At 43.4% G+C, this 22,694-nt stretch overlaps 1 protein-coding gene across 1 annotated transcript in view; it reads right to left on the bottom strand.

Annotated features, from left to right (window-relative positions):
* EIF3H (eukaryotic translation initiation factor 3 subunit H) overlaps positions 1 to 22,694 on the bottom strand; it is a 359,943-nt gene that overhangs the window by 62,003 nt on the left and 275,246 nt on the right. The window contains exon 5 of the mRNA XM_085605071.1: positions 21,790 to 21,939. Coding sequence (XP_085461197.1) covers positions 21,790 to 21,939 — 150 coding nt within the window. The remainder of the gene's footprint in view (positions 1 to 21,789; positions 21,940 to 22,694) is intronic.

Here is a 22,694-nt window from a genome sequence, read left to right as displayed (position 1 = left end):
ATCCAGAAAGATTCACGCTGTAAAACTACAGTTGGCAGATTGCATTACTGATGGCACCACATATTACAGCACTGATGTTGACTCTGATCATTCACTTATCAATTGGAGAAGGTGATGTTTGTGGAGGGGCCCATAATACCTCAAAGCAAAGTTAAAAGTATGCATGCAGAGAGCATGCTAATGCAAGGCATCTGCCTTCACCAAAAAAGTCTACACTAAGACCGATCACAGGAACTGAAAATGCATTCAGCCACCGTGCCTGAACCAGCTGGTCATTTATCCAGCCTGAAACAAAAGTTGTAGGCCGCACTGCTCAAACCGCTGACCTTCATCACAGACTCGTATATTACTCCTGGAGAGTTCCCAGGGGACTGAAATCCAACAGACCACTGACATTGGCCACTTCAAGTTCAACCACAAGGTGCATTTCAGAGTGGCAGCTCTTCGGTCTTGAGGTTGACAACACAACAGAGTCTAGAGCTGTGCGAGACCTACAGTCACAAGCTCGAATGCTCTCGGGGTTCATTATTATTACTAGTATGTAAGTTATCATGCAAGGCAGTAGGCCCCTTATCTGTTCCCTTCTCCTAGCCAGTGAAGCAATGCGAAGAAAAACCAGATAAAATGCGGCTTTTCACCCATGAGGGTCTATCCAGGAGTTTCTGATGTACAAAAAATCATTCAGTACAGGAGTTGAAAGAAGGCAGCCCAGTCCGTGTGTTTTTAATATTGTAGTATTGTACACAGACTGGGGCCTCAGGCAGGTTGCTGGCTTGCATGCATTTGCAATATGCTCCCATGCTTAATAGCTTAAACAATAGATTTATCTTTCCATTGTTAAACTAGCAAAATAAAAAAACAGTCAATGGGATGCTGTAGTAACAAAATCTAAACAAGTTCTCTCTAACCTTGGCAAATTGATGAAGGCTCCTCAGACTGCAACAGTTCAAAAATCGCATCAAGATACATAGGCCCACATCTCCGTATTCATGAGGACTTGTAATAAGTAATATATATTTGTGCACACATTTTATTATACGTTGTGAGAGTATCGAATATTAATCTTCTTTAAGAGGAGTTTGTACCCTGCAAGAATGTAGTATTCCACAATGTTCTAGCGATTGGGGTCAAACCAGTCCTGCAAGCATAGGTGCCTGGACCATAACGGACTAATAATTTACCATAAAGTCACCAAACTGTTTGCCCCCATGGCTGGCACATATTACTAGATGCCACATCGAGAAGCCACGGAATGTCCGCACCATGCGAGGGAAGAACAACTGCACACCAACTCAAAGTTGTGCCGTAGCTGGTAGCTGTATAGCATAGGGAGCTGTGATATCGACTTGACCAGCAGAGTTCTACTGCCAGCAGGCAAGGGCAGAGGAGCGGTTTCCTGACCAAAAGTGACAGGATGAGAGCTTTGGAGCCAAACATCTCTCAGTCTTCCCCACATACCAACACGATCTACTACTTTGGATAATACACCAAATAAAACCACTGCTGAGCCCATCAATTTGGCTACTAATCTCATCTGTCGCCATCATTGGCCCCCAAAATCTACGGGCCTTTAGCCTGAGATCTGCTTTTTACATGTAACTAATGCCATGCCTATATCACATACCCTGTCAAAACATCTTACATTTGCAACTTTCTCCTTTATGACCATTGCAAGTTGTGCACCTTAACTATCAGATGATACCATATACATACCTATATATATTTCGTAGATGTAACTTATACACTGTTAAAATATCTTATACATTCAACTTGTCCTTCTTTAGGGCTGTCATGTAATATACCACATTTGTGCATATGTAATGCCTGCAATAATGTGCTCTGACATGCTTCTTGGATCATGCTCAGGGAACAAAGTAAAATATAAATAAATATGTAGTTTGGGTTTAAGAAAAGTGAAACATCCTAATCCACCTATCCTTCACTGTGAATCCCAAGTCAGAGGGTAAGCACCGAAATGCCGAAACGCCCAAGTGGTTGATGCAAGACAAGCCATTTTCTCAAGTCAATCATGCTGCTGAAACTACAAACTGTTTCCATGTCCAGTCAGATTAAGCTTGGCCTCACAGTGTTACAACTGTGCTAGATGTAGATGGTAGAAGAGAGTAGCTCATCTATGGCCTGACAAAAGGGGACACACACACTGCAAGCCATGAGGGTTGGAGCCCCAAACTATCAAGTCAATGTGGAAGGGTAGCTGTGTAGGCTCTGGCAAGGTAATAATCCTCTCAGGGGGTAGGTCAGCGTGCACTTCACATCACTGTTCAGAAGTACCAGGTCAAGTCTGTCACAAGAAAGAGTGATGAAAACCCTACTGGGAGTCAATAAGCATACCTTACGCTCTTGGGCAAGACCCTGGTAGCAGAGAGGATGCCAAAGGGGAGTGCATCGAAAAGGATAGGACAATAATCATATGAGTTCGGGCTCATGCATAAACTCATCAAACTGCAGTGTCCACAAGACGTGCAACTGTGGCATCTTACTAAAATACTTCTTGAGAAGAACCAGGCTGAGGCAATGAGGTGGTCTAGACTCTCGCAGGGCTCACCGTTCTACTTTTCAACCATAAAGAAAGTGAACACAAGAGATATGGCTAGGATCTCCAAAATATGCAGTATCTCGCTCTTTGGTTTCATTATGATGAGCAAGTGGAGAATGGGGAAGGGGTATGGGAAGGATACAAGGTTAGAGGGTAACCAAAAGGAAGAGGGTTCTGCAACTCAAGCCAGACAACACAGTATACAGCAGGCCATTGCAATCAACCTCCATGCCTAGAGATATAGAGCCACTTTTCTCTATGAGGGTGGAATAATGTCCGCGGTGATTTTTTTGCTATAAGCTTAGGTAAGACTATTGTGGCTTCTGCTCTTTTTCCTCTGAGCACTGAAAGATCAATCATGTCTCATTTGTTGTTAGACAAGCACTAAAATCCGTGAAAGGATCTGGACAGATTAGAACTAAATAGGATATATGGTAGAGTTACTTCACAGCAGGCTCATGCATAATACCCAGTGATTTAAGAGTCAGTGCTATCACCTTATATTTAATATTCATCAATTCTTTTGGATAACCACGTCCCTCTCATGGATCTTTTGAGAACGGCACAATGCACACAGTCACAGCTCCATTCTTACTGATATAGCCAGGACGATGTCTATCACTTCCATGTTAACAGGTTTTAAGTCAAAACTAAGCACAAAGAAATTCACTTGGCTATCGCTATACTGTAGCAGCAAAATCTTTACTTTGCGACAGGTGGCCTGTTTGCAGATCCATGAACTCAAACCTCATTTTAAGGTTTGTGCTAGCAAGAATGGTATCCGTGTTTGAGCAGCAAAATTTGAGTGAGAAATGTTAATATATGTGGGATACCCAGACACTTTACCCCTTGATGCTGCACGAGCTTCGGTTTGCTGAGCGCTGCTCATGCCATGCTGCAATACACACAAGACGGGAACAAAACACAGGCAGACATGCACTTTGCCTGTTGCTCCTTAAAGAACATGAGTGCTAAATGAGGCTTCTGAACTTTTAAAGAAAAAAGGCACGCTAAAACATGTAATTTCACTAAGAAATAACTATTGTCAACATGTTCCCAAGATTTCACTGTCCAAGTCATTAGATTATCAATCAGCTTGTAAAGATGTAATTCTGGACAAATCACCACACTGGCATTTCACGTAATTTTCCAAATCAACACTAGTTCCAGCCAGCATCACTGTGGTGCTCCATTGAGCTAGAATAACAAGACTCGTTAATATGGGCTCCTGCATGTCAGGAATGACTGTGGGCAAGAAGCTAACCTGAAAACTAAGATGCAACAAGGCTCAGATGATGGACCACTCATTAGAACCAGGGATTACATCTGTATAAATGGACCCTGGTTCTTCAGAACAAGACTGATCAATGGGAGCATACTGTAGAAGAAACACCATTGCTGAGATCAGCGACACCGGCATTAATTGAGTATACTCTGAATGCTTTAAGAGGGTCAAGGACTTCAAGTGTTTAGCCACATAAAATTAAAAAACAGGCCTCGAGATAGGACCCAATAGGCGTGCTACTGACCTTGGCTGAAAACAGTTTTAAAGAAATAATCTAATGTATGGTGGAATGGGAAGGCAGAGCAGTTTATGCGGAGGAGTCCGTAGTGAGAATGTTTACAGTCCTAGCGTCATTCAGAATAGCGCAACTGGAGTTCACTATCACTGCTACATGACGGACACATGGGTCGTTGTAAAGTTGGGCAACAGAGCTACTGTAACTAGGAAGATGCCGACCAGTGTTGGTCGTAAACAGGGTTGAGTTTTGCCTCTACTATTATTCAATTTATACATCACTGACTTGAATTACTGGCATACCGATCCCATCTTTAATTCTACATGATTAAATTCCAATCCAATTTCAAGTCTTCAATATGCAGATGATATTGTGTTGCCAAGTAAGACCTTTGTTGGCCTTCAGAAAATGAGAACTGCCCTTACAGCCTTTATCAAAACAAATAAAATGGAGATTAATTAGAAAAAGACTAAAGTGATGACCTTTGGTAGTTGTTTAAAAAAAGCCTGCAACCAGTTAGACGCAAAACTGTTCTGAAATATACTTATAGAAATCACCTTTGATATGCGGGGCTCCTTTAAGGCATATGCAAGATATCAAATCGAAGTCTAGATCATTATTCTTTGCATGTGCAGCTCTACAAAAAAAGCTAAGCTGACCCTCACCGGACCCTCTTCGTGGAGTGATTTAAAGTAAACTACTTCCTTTATTAACATATGGATTAGAAATCTTTAGAGGGAAGAATATAACATTATAGGACTCTTTACAAGTCTCCATATCCAAAGAACATTACGGAAGCCCAGGTATGCCTGGAGTTTGGCTTGGTGTCTAAACAAGTAGCTCAGCAAGGTACATTCATCAAATCTTGCAGAAGGATAAAGGAGGCTTCATGAAATACGCAGACTCATCATATGTTATAGCGTTTGTAAAAGAGCATGGCAGCCCCAGCAACGAGGCATCCCAGTGCTATAAGGCAAGAAATTGTGCATTCTCAGCCCGATAACCCATGGCGCAAATATTTAGAATTGTCATCAAGTCAATTGAGCCCTACCAATTTGTGGGTCTCAACAACTTTGTCTACGGTCTTAAGATGCATGGTTAACAAGAGCGTAAAAAGTTTTGCAATTGAGCAAAAGGATATTATGGGCAAATGAGCACATGGTTGACTGTTAAATTTCTATGTCCTACCTCGTCGTCAACAATAACTGAAAACTAACTTTTCCCGTCATGTAAAGCTGAAGTTCTTTTTAAACAGGATGGGTAACTCCTACTAAAGACTTTCTCTCTAGATGGAAAGCAACACGGTTTGATGCAAATCGCAGAGTTTGTGATTTTGAAGAAAATAGTTGCACATTGTCTGTATATGCCCAGTTTAGCTGGAGGCTCCTTGGAAATTGCTAAGAAAATGTTTTTAGCAAGTTAATGTTAAAGTTAATATAAGGGTGTGTAGGCAGACCTTAATTCAGATCTTTAATGGTCAGTACATTATGCTAAATTTCAATTTTTTTAAATTTATGGGCACTTTTTAAAGCAGTTGTAAATTATTTGACTTAAGCTGAACTGTTTATATCTGAAACATAGGTTGCACTATTTTATTGGTTTTGAATAATAAGCGTGCCTTGCATTTTATTTATTTTTTTACATTGAAATGGTTTTAATTAACCATATACAATAATGACTATTCCACAGCCACCACTGTTGGCACGTTCCCATTGTCTTCAGGTAATTCTCTGTTGTCCTCATTTTTATTCTGGAGTACACATTAAATACAAAGAGATGATATGGCCTCTATGACTGCTATTGTGATATCAATTAAAAAATATATATTTTGGCATTTTCCCATAGGTTATGAATGGGTAAAACCTTTTCATACATCAGCCCCTTTGTCTGCTGTATTTAGTCAAGTGCCCTTGCTGGGGATAAGCGAGAGGTTAAAAAACACATGGATCATAACCAGATTCAGACAAACCCAGACAAATATGCACCCCTGCCTCAATTCATACTGCAGCGAAATGCCGAATATATATATATATATATATATATATATATATATTCTCCTCCCCTCAGAGGAGATTTTCCACATTAAAGTCAACACATTGTGTATACAACGACCAGAAAGGGCAGAAATGGTGGTAGATGGGCTTCATCCCATCTTCGGGGTAAGCAAGCAAGAAGAAAAAAAGAATGTCCCAATTGCTCAATATATGTAATAGATTATAGGTTTAGGTGAAGAATAATTATGGCTAGTTATTCGGTTCATAACACAAAATGTTTTTGGTTGCTTAAACGGTGTTCATTACTACCCCACCGAATGGTATTTTTTTACTGCGCTGAAGGGATTCAAACCTATAACCTATGCAATACATGCAGGTCTAAACAGCATGTGCATAACCTACTGATCTTTCTTAACAACAATGGAACCTATGACCTGCAGGTAGAGCCTGAATATTGGCAACAAATGTAGGATCCCATCAAGCAGTTGTCCTTCTCGGATTCACACCTGTATCCTGTAGATTACACACACGGCACTGCAGCATATGACCCAATGAACACAGTAAGGTAATTTTGACTTCAGATTTATTTTTTTACTTTGATATCACTGCTTGGATGGAGTTACAGGTGGAGCCTTTACCTCGTGGGTAAGTTTTTTTTAGAAACTGTTTAGAGGTCTTACCTTAAAAGAGTGTGTATGCAGAAGTAGGTCTATGTTTCGATGTTTGTGTACACATTGTTAGATTGTTTCTTTAAACTAACAGTTTCTTACATTAAATGTAAATTATTTTTAAATTAATGTTAAAAGGTAGATACATTTAAGATCATTTAAAAGTAATAGTTAGTCAAATAATCTTTAATTGGTTAGTAAAAACCATAAAAGATACAAACACAAAAAAAACTATTCCTTAACAGACATATACATGCAAAGATAACAGAAAGAAGTAAGCAACCTCAGAAACACTCAATCTTGGCATAGCAAAAACACCAAAATAGTTAAAAATGTAAAATAAAACCAATAAAATCTATAAGTGTACATGCAAATAATAACCACCAAGTGGCGATCACTACCGTCTTTTTCTAAGCCTGACAGCAGATATTAAAAAAACTAATAAGTAATAGTCAATTATATGTAGAAAAATAGGATCATATTTTTAAATATGAATTATTTTAATCACTTAATAAATGAATGTAATGATGGTGGTAAAAGGTGTAAGATTTTTGAGTATTTATAGATTGGTAGTAAATAGGGGTAGTAAAGAGTTTTTGATTATATAGATGAATAGCATTTAGAGTGGCAGTGTATTTAGGGTTTGAATAGCATTTAGAGTGGCAGTGGATTTAGGGTATGGGGTGAGTCGTGACTAGGGTATTAAGGTATTTTTAGGTTTTAGGATAAGTAGCGTCTAGGGGATACTAAGGAGCTTTTAGGGCTCAGGAGGGGGTTGTGTTTAAGGCTAGAAAAGAGAGTGTAAATATGTGTGTTTCCATATGTATGTGGAAATGTTCAAACTTTTAAGGTTGCTTTTTTAAAGCTGTAACAGTGAATTAAATTACATTAAATTTAAATAAATCTAAATTGAATATGCTACTTACCAGTATGCATCTGTTCTTGGCATGTAGGGCTGCTGACATTCATATCTGTGCATAGATCGCCGCCTAGTGTTGGGTCCGGATGATTGCACGTTGTTGTCCTGGAAGAGTCTTCGAAGTATCCTGGGATAGGTGACTCCTCCCCTGGACTACAGTGCGCAAGGGCATCCTCTCCATCCTCAGATTGTTTTTCGCCATTGTGGCAGTGATGGAGTAGATACAGAAAGTGATGACAATGCTTTACAGTAATTCTGAGAGCTGCAGCTGCTACAGGCGCCGGGGAGGAGGGAGGGCGATATGAATGTCAGCAGCCCTACATGCCAAGAACAGATGCATACTGGTAAGTAGCATATTCAGTTCGAGGCATGTGGGCTGCTGAATTCATATCTGTGCATAGAATACATAGCAGTGCCCTCTATTAGCGGCGGCTACCAGTGCCAGCTGCAGCGGTCTGAAAAAGAGTTTTGAGAACAGCCTGTCCTACAGCTGCCTGCTGTTTTGATTGTACATCTACACAATAGTGTTTGGTAAATGTATGTGTAGTGGACCAGGTGGCTGCTCTACATATCATGCAAAGAAATGTTTCCTAGGAAAGCCATGGAGGCCCCTAACTTACGTGTTGAGTGGGCTCGTGGGGGAATCGTTAAAGTGCGTTTAGCCTTTTGATAGCAAATTTGAATACATTTAACGATCCATCTGGCTATACCTGCTTTGGAGATAGCGTTACCTTTGTGGTGTGGGGCAAAGGCAACGAAAAGTTGTTGCGTTTTCCTAAAGGGTTTGGTCCTGTCGATATAATACATGAGGGCCCTCTTTACATCTAGGGTATGGAGTGCCCTTAAGCGACAGTCTGTGGGTTTTGAAAGAAAACCGGCAGTTCAATAGTCTGATTCATGTGGAACTGCGATACCACCTTGGGCATGAACTTGGGGTTGGTACGTAGTACGACCCTGTTGGCGTGAACTTGTATAAATGGCTCTTGGACGGTCAGTGCCTGGAGTTCACTAACTCTTCGTAAAGAAGTTATCGCGACTAGGAAAGCTACTTTCCAGGTAAGGAATTGAATCTCGCATGAGTGTAGAGGTTCAAAGGGTGGACCCATCAGGCGTGTGAGGACCAAGTTGAGGTTCCACATTGGGGCTGGTGGGTGGCTAGGAGGAATGACTCGTTTGAGTCCTTCCAAGAATGCTTTGATGGCAGGCACTCTGAATAGAGAGAGGTGCTGCCTGGTCTGTAGATAGGCGGATATTGCGGTCAAATGGACACGTATAGAGGTGTACGCCAGATTGCATCGGTAGAGGTGTAATAGGTAACTAATAATGTTTTGGATGGATGCGTCTAGCGGGTTGATGTCATTATTATTGCAATAAATGACGAACCTCTTCCATTTGGCTGCATAGCAAGCTCTGGTAGTGGGTCTCCTGGCCTCCTTAATGATGTCCATACAGTCAGGTGGCAGGTTGAGGTAGCCAAACTCTAGGACTTCAGGAGCCAGATTGCCAGGTTCAGCTGTTGCGGATCTGGGTGCTGAACCTCTCCATGGTTCTGCGTCAAATGCTCGGGTTTGACCCGCAGCCGTTGATGCGGCACCATGGAGAGTTCGAGAAAGGTGGTGTACCATGGCTGGCGTGCCCACGTTGGAGCAACTAGGATGAGTGTCAGAGAGTGTTGTCTGAGTTTGCGTGCCACCAGCGGTATTAGTGGTGCTGGGGGAAAAGCGTACGCAAATCTGCCGGACCAGTTCATCCATATCGCATTGCCCTGCGACTGCGGATGTGGTAACCTGGCGGCAAAGCTTTGGCATTTTGCATTTTCGCTTGTGGCGAATAGGTCTATGTCTGGATGACCCCACTGCTGGAAGTACGGTTGGAGTACTGATGGGTGTAACTCCCACTTGTGCATCTGGTGGCTGTGTCTGCTGAGCAGATCCGCCATCTGGTTGTCCTTGCCGGGGAGGTGTTCCGCCATGAGGAACACGTTCCTCTGAATGGCCCACTTCCACATGCTCTGAGCCAGATGAGAACTGTGGAGAGTGTGTTCCTCCCTGCTTTTGTATGTAGTACATGGCGGTCATGTTGTCCGTCCGGATCAACACGACTTTGTTGCACAAGTGTACTTTGAATGCTTTCATTGCTAGGAAGATTGCCATCAGTTCTAGAAGGTTGATGTGCATCTTCTTTTGTTGTATTGTCCATAGTCCCTGCACTGTGTAATTGAGTACATGAGCTCCCCATCCCTGGAGAGACGCGTCCGCCGTCAGTATTATTTGTGGAACAGGCTCTTGGAACGGTCGGCCCTTGCAAAGGTTTTGTGGATTCCACCAATGCAGAGAGTTGTATGCCCGACCGCTCACCAACACTAGGTCTTTCAACTGTCCTTGAGCCTGATTCCACTGACGTGCTAAGCACTCCTGGAGCGGGCGCATATGTAGTCTCGCGTGTGGGACTATGAAAATGCAGGAGGCCATCATGCCTATCAACTGCGGGCAGGGAGTGTTGTGGTTTGAACTTGGAAATCAGCATCTGTATGCTGTTGATTCTCACTAAATTTGGCTGAGCTGTGGCCGCCAGAGTGTTTATGGTCGCACCTAGGTCCTGTTGTACGTGTGCGGGCTGGAGATGGGACTTTGGGTAATTTAGTGAGAAGCCCAAACTGTGAAGGAGGTGAATGGTGCGGGACATGTGGCTGGCACATTGTTGGGCTGACTTTGCTTGAATGAGCCAGTCGTCCAGGTAAGGGTAGACGTGTATGTGCTGCCTCCGCAGATGTGCCGCTACAGTAGCTAGGCACTTTGTGAAAACCCTGGGTGCTGTTGTCACGCCGAAGGGAAGGACTTTGAACTGGTAGTGCTGCCCCTGAACAGTGAACCTGAGGTATTTTTTGTGTGAGGGGTGAATGGGTATGTGGAAATACGCATCTTTGAGGTCCAGTGTGGCCAGGAAGTCTCCCTGCTTGAGCAGCGGGAGGACTTGCTGTAAAGTGAGCATGTGAAAATGCTCGGAGAGAATGTACCGGTTTAGGGGTCTCAGGTCTAATATAGGTCTGAGCGACCCGTCGTTCTTTGGGATTAAGAAGTACAGGGAGTACACCCCCGTACCTTGCTCGTGGACGGGTACGACCTCTATTGCACCTTTTAGTAGCATACTTTGCACCTCCTGCTGTAAGAGCGTTAAGTGCTCTGAGGACATAGGACGGTTTTTTGGAGGTATTGTGGGCGGAGTTGAGGTTAATTCTAGGCAGTAACCGTATTTGATAATGTCTTTGACCCACCTGTCCGTGGTGATGGAGTTCCACGTGGACAGGAACCTTTGTAGCCTTCCCCCGACAGGTGTTATGTGGTCGGGAGGAAGGGAGAGGGCGTCACTGCTTGTTCTTGGGGGAGGACCTGGTGTTGCCGTAGCCGCGTCCTCTGCCCTTTGTGCTGGAGCCACGATATCTACCCCGGGTGTTTTTGTCGTAGGTGCTCTGTGTGTTGCCTTTGTTGTATGTTTGCTGTGACCCCTGTCCTCTACCTGCTCCTCTATTTCCGGGGCGACGAAAGGAGCCGCTCCGAAAGGACTGCGTTTGTAGAGCCCCCATGGACTTTGCAGTGTCCGTGTCTTTTTTTATTTTCTCTAGGGTGGTGTCAACCTCCGGCCCGAATAAGTAGTCGGAGTTGACAGGTTGGTTGAGGATGTTATTTTGTACCTCAGGTTTGAATCCGGAGATTCGCAACCAGGCATGTCGTCGCAACATGACGCTAGTGTTTATGGCTCTGGCAGCTGTATCCGCGGCATCCAGTGCACACTTAATGGATGCATTTGTGAGGAGCTGTCCCTCCCTGATGAGGATCTCTGCACCTTCTTTGTATTGGTCAGGGAGATGTTGGAGTAGTTGTTCTAATGTGTCGTAGTGTGCTTGATCGTAGCGAGCGAGGAGCGCCTGAGTATTGGCAATACGCCATATGTTAGCCGCCTGTGCGGCAACCCGTTTGCCGGAGGTCTCTAGCACCTTGGACTCTTTGTCCGGGGAGGAGCATCACCTGTTTGCGAGTGTGCTCTCTTGCGAGCATTCGCAACTACAATTGAATCCAAAGGTAACTGGCCTCTAATGTAGGTGGGGTCCCCAGGCGCCGATCTGTATTTTTTGTCGATCCTGGGGTTTATTACTCTTGCCCTGGTGGGTTCCTTGAAGATGTCCTTTGCTGGTTTGAGGACACCCTTCAACATAGGTAGACTTTTAATGTTCCTTTCTGAGGATGCGAAAGTGTCCATGAGAAAGTCGTCCTCTACGGTGTCAGAGTGAAGTTGCACCCCATGATTGGCCGCAGCACGTTCAATTAAGGCGTTAAACGCGGCAGTGTCCTCTGTGGGAGATGTTTTTGCTCCATAGAGTTGCGGGTCCTGTGCATCTATAGGTGCACCGGAGTCGACAGGGTCATCCCAAGCTTGATCAGGGTCCTGTTGGCCTTGAGGGTCCATTTCTCCGGGGTAGGGGACGTGGTCACCCATGTAGTCCTCCAAAACATCTGTGTCGGAGTGTGTGGGAGAGAAGGACAGTGGATCCTGGTAGGGGGAATGGAGAGGTTCGTAAAGAACCGGTTCCGAAACCACTGGTAGCTTTCTTTTAAGTGGGATCCGGAAGGAGTCCAAAGCTGGCTCTGAAGTTATTCTCCTTTTGTGGAGCAGCATCCTGCCGGTGTCGGCGTCGATGATATGTGACGGAGACGTCTCCGCAGGAGAACATTCGGCAGGCGTGATCGTGGTGTGGGTGACCCGTGTCCTGATTTGGAACATTTTCGGGGCCGTGGATGGCGGCAGGCCAAAAGTATTGTTGGCCGGTGCCGAAGAGGCTGTTGGAGCTTTTAGTGGCTCGGAGCCCGATGTGTCCTGGAGGACTGTTTTGTGTTTGGTGCCGTGCGCAGCAACGGGCCGCACCTGGAGCGCCATTGATTTCTTTGCGCCGACCGGTTCCGTAGAAGCGGGCGTGGACTTTTTCGGCGCCGGTGAGTCATCGAGTCGAGGGGCGGTAATGGCCGTCGACGTCTTCGATGAGTGTGCCTTTGGTGGTGCGGTCGAAGCGGTGTGAGACGCAGCAGGCAGTTTGACCTTTGGGGTCGGAGTCGATTGCGTCGGTGCCGGGAGCCGAGTAGGTTTGGTGGCACCGAAGGTCTTCTTCCGTATGTCGACGCCGACGTCGGCCGATGCAAGCTCGGCACCGAAGTCTCGTTTGGTGCGCTCGGTGCCGATGGGTTTTGCTGGCGTCGAAGGTGTGGTGGGCCTCGATCCGACCAGCGTTACTTTTGGTTTCGGTTGAACCAATACAGCTTTCGGTTTCGAAGAAGGGAAACCAGACGGTTTGTGCATTAATGGCTGCCGCTGAATGTCCGAGGCCGGGCCAGAGGGCGGGGCTGAAGAACTGCGGGATAGGTCTTGGGTAAGGCCCGAAGGCGATCCCTCGACCGGAGCCATAGACTGGCGCACTGGGATGTCCTCAGTCTGTACGGGTAGGCCTTGCTCGTCATCGGAGCTACTCTCTTCGGCCCCTAAGGCCTCATTGTAGTCTCCTACCTCGGTGTTGTCTTCGTCTCTGCGAAAGAGGCTTTCTTCAACGTCTTCCGAGCCGGAGTCGTGTTCGGAAACGGGGCTGGAGGGTAGGTTCTCCACGTCTTCGACATCTTCGGTCTCAGCGCTGAATATGTCGGCCGGGGCCGGTGCCGCTTGCTGCGCTTCGAGTCTCGCTGCTCGTCGATTCCGGAGAGTCTTCTTGGATCGGAATCGGGCACAGGCCATACATGTAGATTCGTCGTGATCCGGTGAAAGGCATTTGTTGCACACCGGATGGACGTCGATGTGGGGATATTTCGCATTACATACCGGACACCGCTTGAATGGTGTCCTCGATTCCATCGTTGATGACTGGTCGATGGTCGGGTAGGAAGCGAAAAAGTTGGTTCTGGAAGTTAGTAAACTAACAAGATACTATCGATACCGATCGGGAACAGTACCGACGCGAACTAAAGGCCTTTTGGCCTAGAAAAAGTTTTTCCTAACTTGAGTCAAGATAAGCACATCCGAACCCAATGGCGGAAAAAAACAATCTGAGGATGGAGAGGATGCCCATGCGCACTGTAGTCCAGGGGAGGAGTCACCTATCCCAGGATACTTCGAAGACTCTTCCAGGACAACAACGTGCAATCATCCGGACCCAACACTAGGCGGCGATCTATGCACAGATATGAATTCAGCAGCCCACATGCCTCGAACAATTAAATTAAAAGGTAGATTTGAAGCAATAGTTAAATATATAGAGAAAAATAGAATTATATTTGTAAATAAAATGTAATTTAATACATTTAATATATGCGTACATGGTTTATGAGATTTGATGAATTTTTATAAAGATTTGTAGCAAATAATGGGATTCAGGAGTTTTTGGGTACTGAGATGGCTAGTGTTTAGGGTGGGTGGCATTTCATGGGGTCGGGTGGGTAGTGTCTGGTAGGTAAGGTGTTTTTAGGGTTCAGTGATGAATGGTGTGTATGATTAGTAAAGAGCATTTAAGGTTCAGGGATGGGTATGGACAGAAAGGAGTTTTTATCGTTTGGAGATTGGTAGTGTTTATGGAAATTTAGAGTTGGGTAATACTTAGAAATGGAAAGGTAGCATTAAGGGGTACCAAGGGGTTTTAGGTGTTAGGGATGGGCAGTATTTGAGGGTAGTAAGTGGATTTTAGGGAACACAGATGGGTGTGAGATCACCATTTTAATGGAAATCACAATTTTATAGCTGCAATCTCCATTTTTGAGGTTTCTTTTCAATGTTTCTATGCCTTTGAGGGACACCAAGCTCCCCCCCCCCCCCAGCTGCTGCTATTTTTTTAACCAAGGTTCAAGAATAATATATTTGTGATTAAAGCAAATTTGCTATTTTCAATATGGTGGGAAACAAACCAGTTCCTTAACATGTCATAAATGCTGTAATATGTGAGGTCATAAGCAGTGCATGGGGGAGGCACCCGTTATCGTTAGCTCAGTAAACTATAAATGGTGACTATTATAGGTTTGTTTTAAATGCTGTTTTTACCTCATTTCAACACCTAAATATGACATCACCTTAACTTTTTTTCTGTGAAAAAGATATACATTATTGCTAGCATTGTATATATATTTTTGCTAGTGGTTCAGGATTAGTGTGCTATAAATTTTGCATATCTTGTCCACAGGTTTCCATTTTTACTGATTTTTTACAGATAGACAAACGAATGTGTTACACGTTTGTATTTATTATTGAAAGTGGATAAATACAGAAAAATTTGCTGCTTGTGAGGGGCTCTCCATGTAGTCTTTCATGAATTACAGGCTAACAGCTGAGCGGATAGACATCATGGGTAAAGTAAACAAGCATTACAATGTAATAGGTCTCGCAATGACATTGTTTTGAGCTATTGGCATTGAAAAGGTTATTGTTTTTTGGTTTTTGTCTTTGTGAAGCATTAATCAAGTAATGGCATTGTAAACTACAATGTCTTTTACCCCTGTTGACAATGTTCATTGTACATCCAATAGGACTACCTACCACTGACTTCAGTCTGGAGACCACTACATTTTACTAGTTAGTTTGGGCACTGTTCGCCCTGGTAACAATGCCATTTTGTTGTCGCAGGCGTCCTCTTGTGTTGGTGGGTTAGGGCAACTGTTTGCATCGTCTTATTTTGACGGCTGCTGCATATAGATAGCCAAGGCGAGAGTACATTGTTTAGTGTAAATTGTAATGCTTTCCGCATTGAGGGCACTTATCACTTTTCCTTCATCAATCCCCCATTCGCACTGATAGTGGGCGAGCCAGTTCAGGGGCGCGCAGCTGGAAGCCGCCGAGACCCCTCCATAAGATGCGACACACCCATTGACGGGTGATGGCACTGTTAATTAACGAGATAATCGTAGACAATACACTAACATATTTTCATGGATGTGGTTACTGGTAGCTTGACACTGCTTAGAAGGCAGGGTCTGGTCTGCATGTCGAATCGCCGTGTGCGACGGCCTAGAGTGTGCCGCACATAGAGCCTTTCGGAGCTGTTCCGGGGTGCCCCGCACATATGGATGGAGCATAGAAATGAGACTTTTAAATAGTGATAGTTGATGCATAATCTCCAACGGTCAGAGGATTCATACTGTCTGGGAGTCTTCTGGGGCCAGACTCCACATGCTGGACGTTCACTTGGTTGAGCGCCTGCTGCGTAGATATGTCTGGGCACTTTGCGGATTCGAGACGCCGTCAAGGTGTCATTTGCCTTACGGCCTATATATGAGAGCCTCCTGCTTCCTCAGCCACCCTGCCAAGTTCCTCCATTATAATACTTTTTATGCAGCCGCGTGCACCTGTTACGCCCCCAAATAACTCCCCTCAGGGCCCCCATGTCACCGTTCGGGATTCACTCTGCCCTTCACCTCCACCAATGCTGGCTGTCTAGGTAGCCCATTCCCGCCGATGGCTCGGGTGCCAACGCCCGCTCTTGACCACCGACGAAGTGGCACTGGTACCCACCCTAGCACATCGCTCGCGGTCAGTCACGGTGCTCGGCGGCAGACGACAGAGCGAAGGACACCCGTTGCCCGGGCAGCCATAGGAGGCTTGGGTTGCGGGACTGACAGCCGGTGGATAGGTCGTGGGCCGCATCGAGTTACGCTGGTGAGGAAGGAGCTCACAGTCTGTGTTTGTTTTTAAGGGGAGGGCTCGATGGCGGCAAATAAACAGTTTGTCATCTACACCCCACAACTATTGAAAACACTTTGCTTAGAAAGAACTCATCATCTCATGCTATACACACAGAAGGGGTGTCTCACTCTCCTCTCGACAAATTAATCAACATAAGCTCTATGAAACATTTCCCGCAAATATATCAACACCCTACATCAAGCACCCCTGAAGTCACAACCAGCAACCCTTTGAGCTCCGTCCAAAAGAACAGAAATGCAGCCACCACTACTGTCAACCCATATCAGAAGCTTTTGTAGGGCCTCGGTCACTAACGTCATGCGGGCCCCTATCCTTCGGCCGTCAACTACCATAGCATAAACGACAAGCGCTCGCCATTGCGGGATGGCAAGGGGCCATCTGTTTTCACTCAGCCTGTGTTTATTTTTGCAACGGGCTTTCACTTAAAGTGAAAGTGCGATGCAAATATAAACAAGAGGGTGAGTGAAAACATATGGCCCCTACTAAAGATAAGAAATTGCTTTGCGACAGCCGCAAAGCAGACGAGCCAGTCCGGATGGGCCGGCCGAAAAGGCGAAAGGACGGCAACCAAAATACACCATTTCCAATGGCAGGCCACCATTTACCATAAGAGGTGAAGCAAGCCAATGAAAATGAGGGGCGGGGCTTCGAGTCCCCTTCTGAAAACCCCTTATCCTCAAAATCTCTCGCCAAGGGAGCAGCGCATGCGCTGCGAGGCGAAACCTAAAAACAGATAGGAATTCCTTAAATAGAGGCATATTTATTTTATTTTTTATTTTAGGCATATGTTAATAAATAGATATATATATATTTATCAAGTATAATAGTCATTTATCTGCGAGTGTATTGTTTTGTTATATTTGGCTGCTTAATTTGCTAAAATGCGTCAGGTATCAAAGTATGAATGCACGTTCCTCAGTTATAAACTTATGGAAAAACAACATTTTGTGAAAACCGCTATTCCCAAAACACAAAATACATATGGGATGAAATAGAAATGTTAAAAAATTAAATATCATAAAACCAAAAGCACAAATTGTAAATCATAGGTTTATAGTCCACATGTATTCGTTCACAACTTACATTGGAAAAGGGACACATTTTTAAAAAGTTTTATTACGCTTTATAGGCCAGTACGCCTTTACAGAACCGCCCATCCGAACCACACCTTCAAGCATAAAGTATATAACTGTGAGGGAAGAAAGCTCAGACCAATTAGGGCAGCTTATGCTGTGGTGAAACAATCAGGTGTACGCTGGCCGAACCAGTTACTGAATATTACCTCACTGTAAAGTAATATTCTAACAAGAAGTGTCCGCAGTGAAGAAGCAAATCCATATTCACAAATTCATGTGCACTGAAGACTGACATTACTTAATAGTAAATTATTTTAGGAAATCCACATCCTCAAATGACAATATGGTAAATTATAGATAGTGTACACTGAAAAAGAATTAAGTTGATGAAACCTGCATCAGTCAAAGGGTGAGTTGTTTTTACTTCTTTCTAGCCCACAATGCCAGATATACTGGGGAATGGACTATAGTAATTTGTGAATCTTGGCAATACCAAGTGCTTTGACTACGGTGTACATTCCTTTACCTTTCCATGTAGACACAGTTGCAGAGTTGACCAGGAAACAAGCATTAATTAAGAACTATGTTTAGGGACCTTAGAAGCCTTATAAATCTGTTTGGGGGTGCTTGGGGCTGTCCCCTGTTAAGGCTTAGCTGGTATCCAAGGTATTAGAGTACAAATCAAATACAATAGAGATTAGTGCAGACTATCTGGAAGACAACTCTTCATCTTTCAAGGCTACGTTGGTGTGGTCCTATGGACAATGCTCTTCTGGTGGACCCTCAGTATAAAAAGGGACTTGGAGTTATGGTAGAGTTAGGCTTTTGCCAACTCTGTCAGTGACCATGGATCTGCAGAATCACTGTTGGAGACTACCAGGAACTCTTCCATAAACCAAACAAGTCACTGAGGGGGCAGAATCGGTGTAAGCAGCACAGCATTTTACTTTTGTTGTTTTCTAATCACTAAGTACTAATGAAGAAAAGAAGAAAATATTATTTGGCCGAAATCGCATGTTCAGCCAGTGAACTGCCAGATTCATCAACAAGTGCTGAAACAGAATCTGTGCATGCAAACATTCAAGAAATGCTAAAGGCCTAGCCATACAAGGAAGGGAGGGATAGAGGATCAAAACTCTCTAGCGCTCCTCCAGACTTCTTTAAAATTAGTGACCTGGCAGTAAAAGAGTCAGGTTTTCAACTTCACTGCTTTTGAGGATCAGGATTGCCACTTCTCATACACATCCACTTTGTTTTTGGAGTCTTTTTGCAACTATCCAATCCCTTGTCACAGCTCTGTTCCGCCAACCAGCGAAATTTGTGTCATATTAGATGTTTCCAAAATTTGAAAAATGTCTTATTGTTTAAAACCAACAATACTGGCATTTTAAGTGTGCACTTGTTCACAACAAGTTCTATTCACCCAACTTGAAATCAGCTGCACAATAAGTGAAATTTGAAGGAATACATTGGCAATTTTTGTTTTACAGAATCGTAATGTGAGGCGATTTCTATCCGCATTCCATTATTAACTAGAGATAATCTGCCTTAGTGGTGAATTTTTCAGTGGAAAGTGGGAAAATCCAGAGTAACAGGGCACACATAGAGAGGAAGCGGTTTGGCCATCTGGAAGGATGGATTTTTGTGGGTGTACATAAACCTTCACAGTGGTTCACGGCACCCATTTTACACATATACAACCTAGTACCGCATAATGCCAAAACGTACAAAAACATCAATACAGAATACGGAAAAGGGTTTGTGTAGAAGGAAACATATGTTACTGCTGGTTCAACAATGGGCATAGATATATAAAACTTAACTTCATCTTTGTGAGCAAATCGAGCGGAAACCGGTTCTGAAAATTCTAGATTTACTCATGCCAATTGATAACAGGTCCTGAAAAAAAATATTTCTGGCAAATTGTACTTCTACAGGCCCTCAAAACTAATGTAAAAGTACAGTCTAATATTTATATAGTTCAGGTTAAAAAGTATGCTTTCTTTTTACATTCCCCTTCTCCACCATTTGCCATCTTCTGTGCTTTTTCCCTCCAACCCCATGACGTCACATACCTAAATGCCCTCTCAACCCCACATTCAAGGAAATATTCTTTATTTTGCTCTTTGTCCTTTAGGACTTTCTCGCCAAAGATACCACCGCTTCTCAGTAGGCAATGGATATCTTTGAATAATGACCAGATAGCATGTGCTTTCACCGTGTTCTCTACAGCATGATGCTTCTCCACTGGCCTGCTATGTTGTCTCCTCCTCCTCCGGCCCACCGAGTTCCTTCTCCTCTGTTCCGCCGTGTTTGCTTTTCCCCTCGGCCCACCATGTTGCTAAAGCCCACCGCCATCCATCTTATTCAACTCTCCCTTCTCACCATGTTCCTTCACCCTCTGCCATCTGTGTTGAACCGTGGACCTTCACTCTTTGTCCCCTCGTGCCTTCGCCTTTGTTCCGTTCCCTCACCCTCTTGTTTCTTCACCCTCCACCCCAGCCCAACATGGTCCCGCAATCCACTCATTCATGCTATGTTTTAAATGAGCAGATTTGTGCTACCTTCTTTTTTTTATTTACCAATCCATCCATCAATAACATTTTTTTAAAAAGGCAGTGTTCTGTTGGAGGTGCGTGTGTTGAATACATGCACACACCTACAAAATGACATAGTAGCCACACTTTTTACAGTCTTTTTTAAGCCACACCATGCTGCTGCAATATTCTAAAACATACCTAAAAAACTATTGACAAAGCCATTAGGTCTTATAGTCTAGACCAATTGTTTTCACCAACACTTGTTCAGAGTGTCAGCCACCCCGTCCACTAACAAAGGGTTCTGGGATGGTGTAAAACTTAACATTTAATTTATCTATGTTCTCGTATCGTGGCTGAATCTGCACCATAGGGGGAGGATTAATCATTAAGCAATAGTGACATCTGTAATCTTAGTTTGTCTCCAGGGGAATGTTCATTATAGACATAAGCACCAAACTGAGCATGGGCTCGACAATTAAGTGTTTATAATGAAGATATCTTGGAGGAGAAGAAATAGTTACTCCTCCAAGAAGGATCTTTTTTATAGACATAACAGTCCCACACGTGGACTTGACAATTCAGTGCTTCTAAATAATAATGAAGAGCCCAGTAAGCGACTCAAATTAAAATCAAGTTGGTCAAGCCTGACCCAGAAGTCAGGCTTGCAGGGTTTCAATTTTTCCACTCTTTCCCAATTTCAGGGTCCTGCTCAGTTTCCACACGCTAATACTAACGCTTGAGTATTTTGCGACCTTTCACTACCATGAAATAGTGTTGTACTCTGCACTCTTATTTTTTCACCTACAACACTCCCTTTAAACTCTGCCCGCTGTTCCAGAGGTTTGCTCACTTCCTGCTCTTGTTCATGAAGATAAGCAAAACTTGCATCTGCTTCTCCTTAACTCTTTTTTTGTTGTTCTTCTCCGTTGCCTTGTTATTCTAATTAATTGCCCAGTTTTCAGGGCAATGTCAATATTTTTGGGTCATTCTTGCAACCAACTACTTCAACTTCCGGTCTTTTAATAGCAGCAGTCCCTGAACAAGTTCTGTTTGCAACATCTGTATCATTGTGGCAATCTCCACTTTCGGTCTGTTTTGGAAACAAGCCACTCCTGGCCTTCTAGGAAACTCTCAGACAATAACCCATTCTTGAAGGAAAAGGGCTTGATACAGGATAGACAGTATTTGCTTTTTGAAGGTACTGCTTTGGTAGAGCAATAAGAACAAAAGTTGAGTTCCCTTTATCCTCTCCTATTCTCCATCTTATTTCTCAAAATACTAGCTATGCTTTTAGAACCAACATGAGTATTTACATTTTCACTCTCACCAATGTACTCACAATAGTTTGGCATACAAGTAAATCAACACAAGTAATGATGTACAAGGGAAATAATCAATTATGAAGTGCCCACCCTGAAAACAATTGGAAACTGTGAAGCTCTGGGCTTCAGTGAGTGGAGAATTTGTTCATAGTAAGCATTAGCTGTCAGATTCATGGATTAAGCAGACAAACACGAAAAAAGTATAATGAGAATACGCAGTTGATGTACTAGTAACAGGAAAAGTAGGAGGGGGATGAAGAGCACAAACTTATTTTTTTTGTATTGAGGTTCCCTAGTCAATTTGATATTTCTATACTGCAGTCTGCATGGGAACATGGTATAAACAGAGAGCCACTAACTCGAGAAAATAACTTTGATGATGTAACAATTGTGTGCGTCCTTGCAGAATTAAGTAAATTTAATCGAAATGGATTTGTTGGTTTTTTTTTTTTTTAGACAGAAATCTTACCTGCTGGCCAAATTCAATAGTTCATGTTTGTCAGATACAGGTGATTTCTGCTCCAGATCCCACAGTAGCACATTATTCAGATGTGAATTCTTAATTATAATTGGAACTTCTTCAAACATGTGCTCAAATGCAATATTTGCTTTTTTCAAACTGTTCAGAAAGAATAATAAAACATATTCAGATATGCAACACAGAAGCAAATGTGTATTTACAACGATATAAACAGTTGAATCTGTTTCGGATTTAGTGGTGCTAGTACCAGATCAAATTTGTTAAATGATTGAATATCGAGCAGCAATCAACAAATAATTTCTTCCACGCTACATCCTTGATCAAAATGGGCCTCATGAAATTATCAAAATATCCTGAAATACACTAAAAGTGGTGCAGATTTATTTTGGGATGGATTTTCTTCTGCATCTCCAGCAAGAGAAAAAGGTTATTTGCAAGAAAGACTGCATTTGTAAGAAACTCTGAGGGTACTTCATGGAATATTTGAGCTCGTTTATATTTTATATGTACAGAAAACAAATACTATACAGTGCCCTTGAATAATGACAGTTGCTACAAGGTGGCCTTGACATACACCACCTGTCGCCGACCACTTACCTACCTTCCCTTCGTTCGCTCTGGTCAGCATTGTTTACAATTTAAGAAGCATTCAAGAACATGCAATAGCACTGAATTTGTTGAAACAGTTCGACGTAGAAGGGATTTGGAGTCATGATTTTTGCCAGCCCATAAATAGTTTTTTTTCATGTTAACCAAAAAATGGGAAATAGTGCAATGTATGAAAGAGGAAGATTCTTTTTTTCCTAACAATGGGATCCATGAAAGGTTTGCTGTGCTAGGATCACCATCGACCAAACTATCAAGACTTTCAGGAACAAGTGGTGTTGTATAAA

This window comes from Triturus cristatus, chromosome 5_1, assembly GCF_964204655.1.
Source record: "Triturus cristatus chromosome 5_1, aTriCri1.1, whole genome shotgun sequence".
NCBI lineage: Eukaryota > Metazoa > Chordata > Amphibia > Caudata > Salamandridae > Triturus > Triturus cristatus.
Note: the sequence above shows the minus strand (reverse complement) of the source record. Positions and strands in the feature narration are given on the sequence as shown.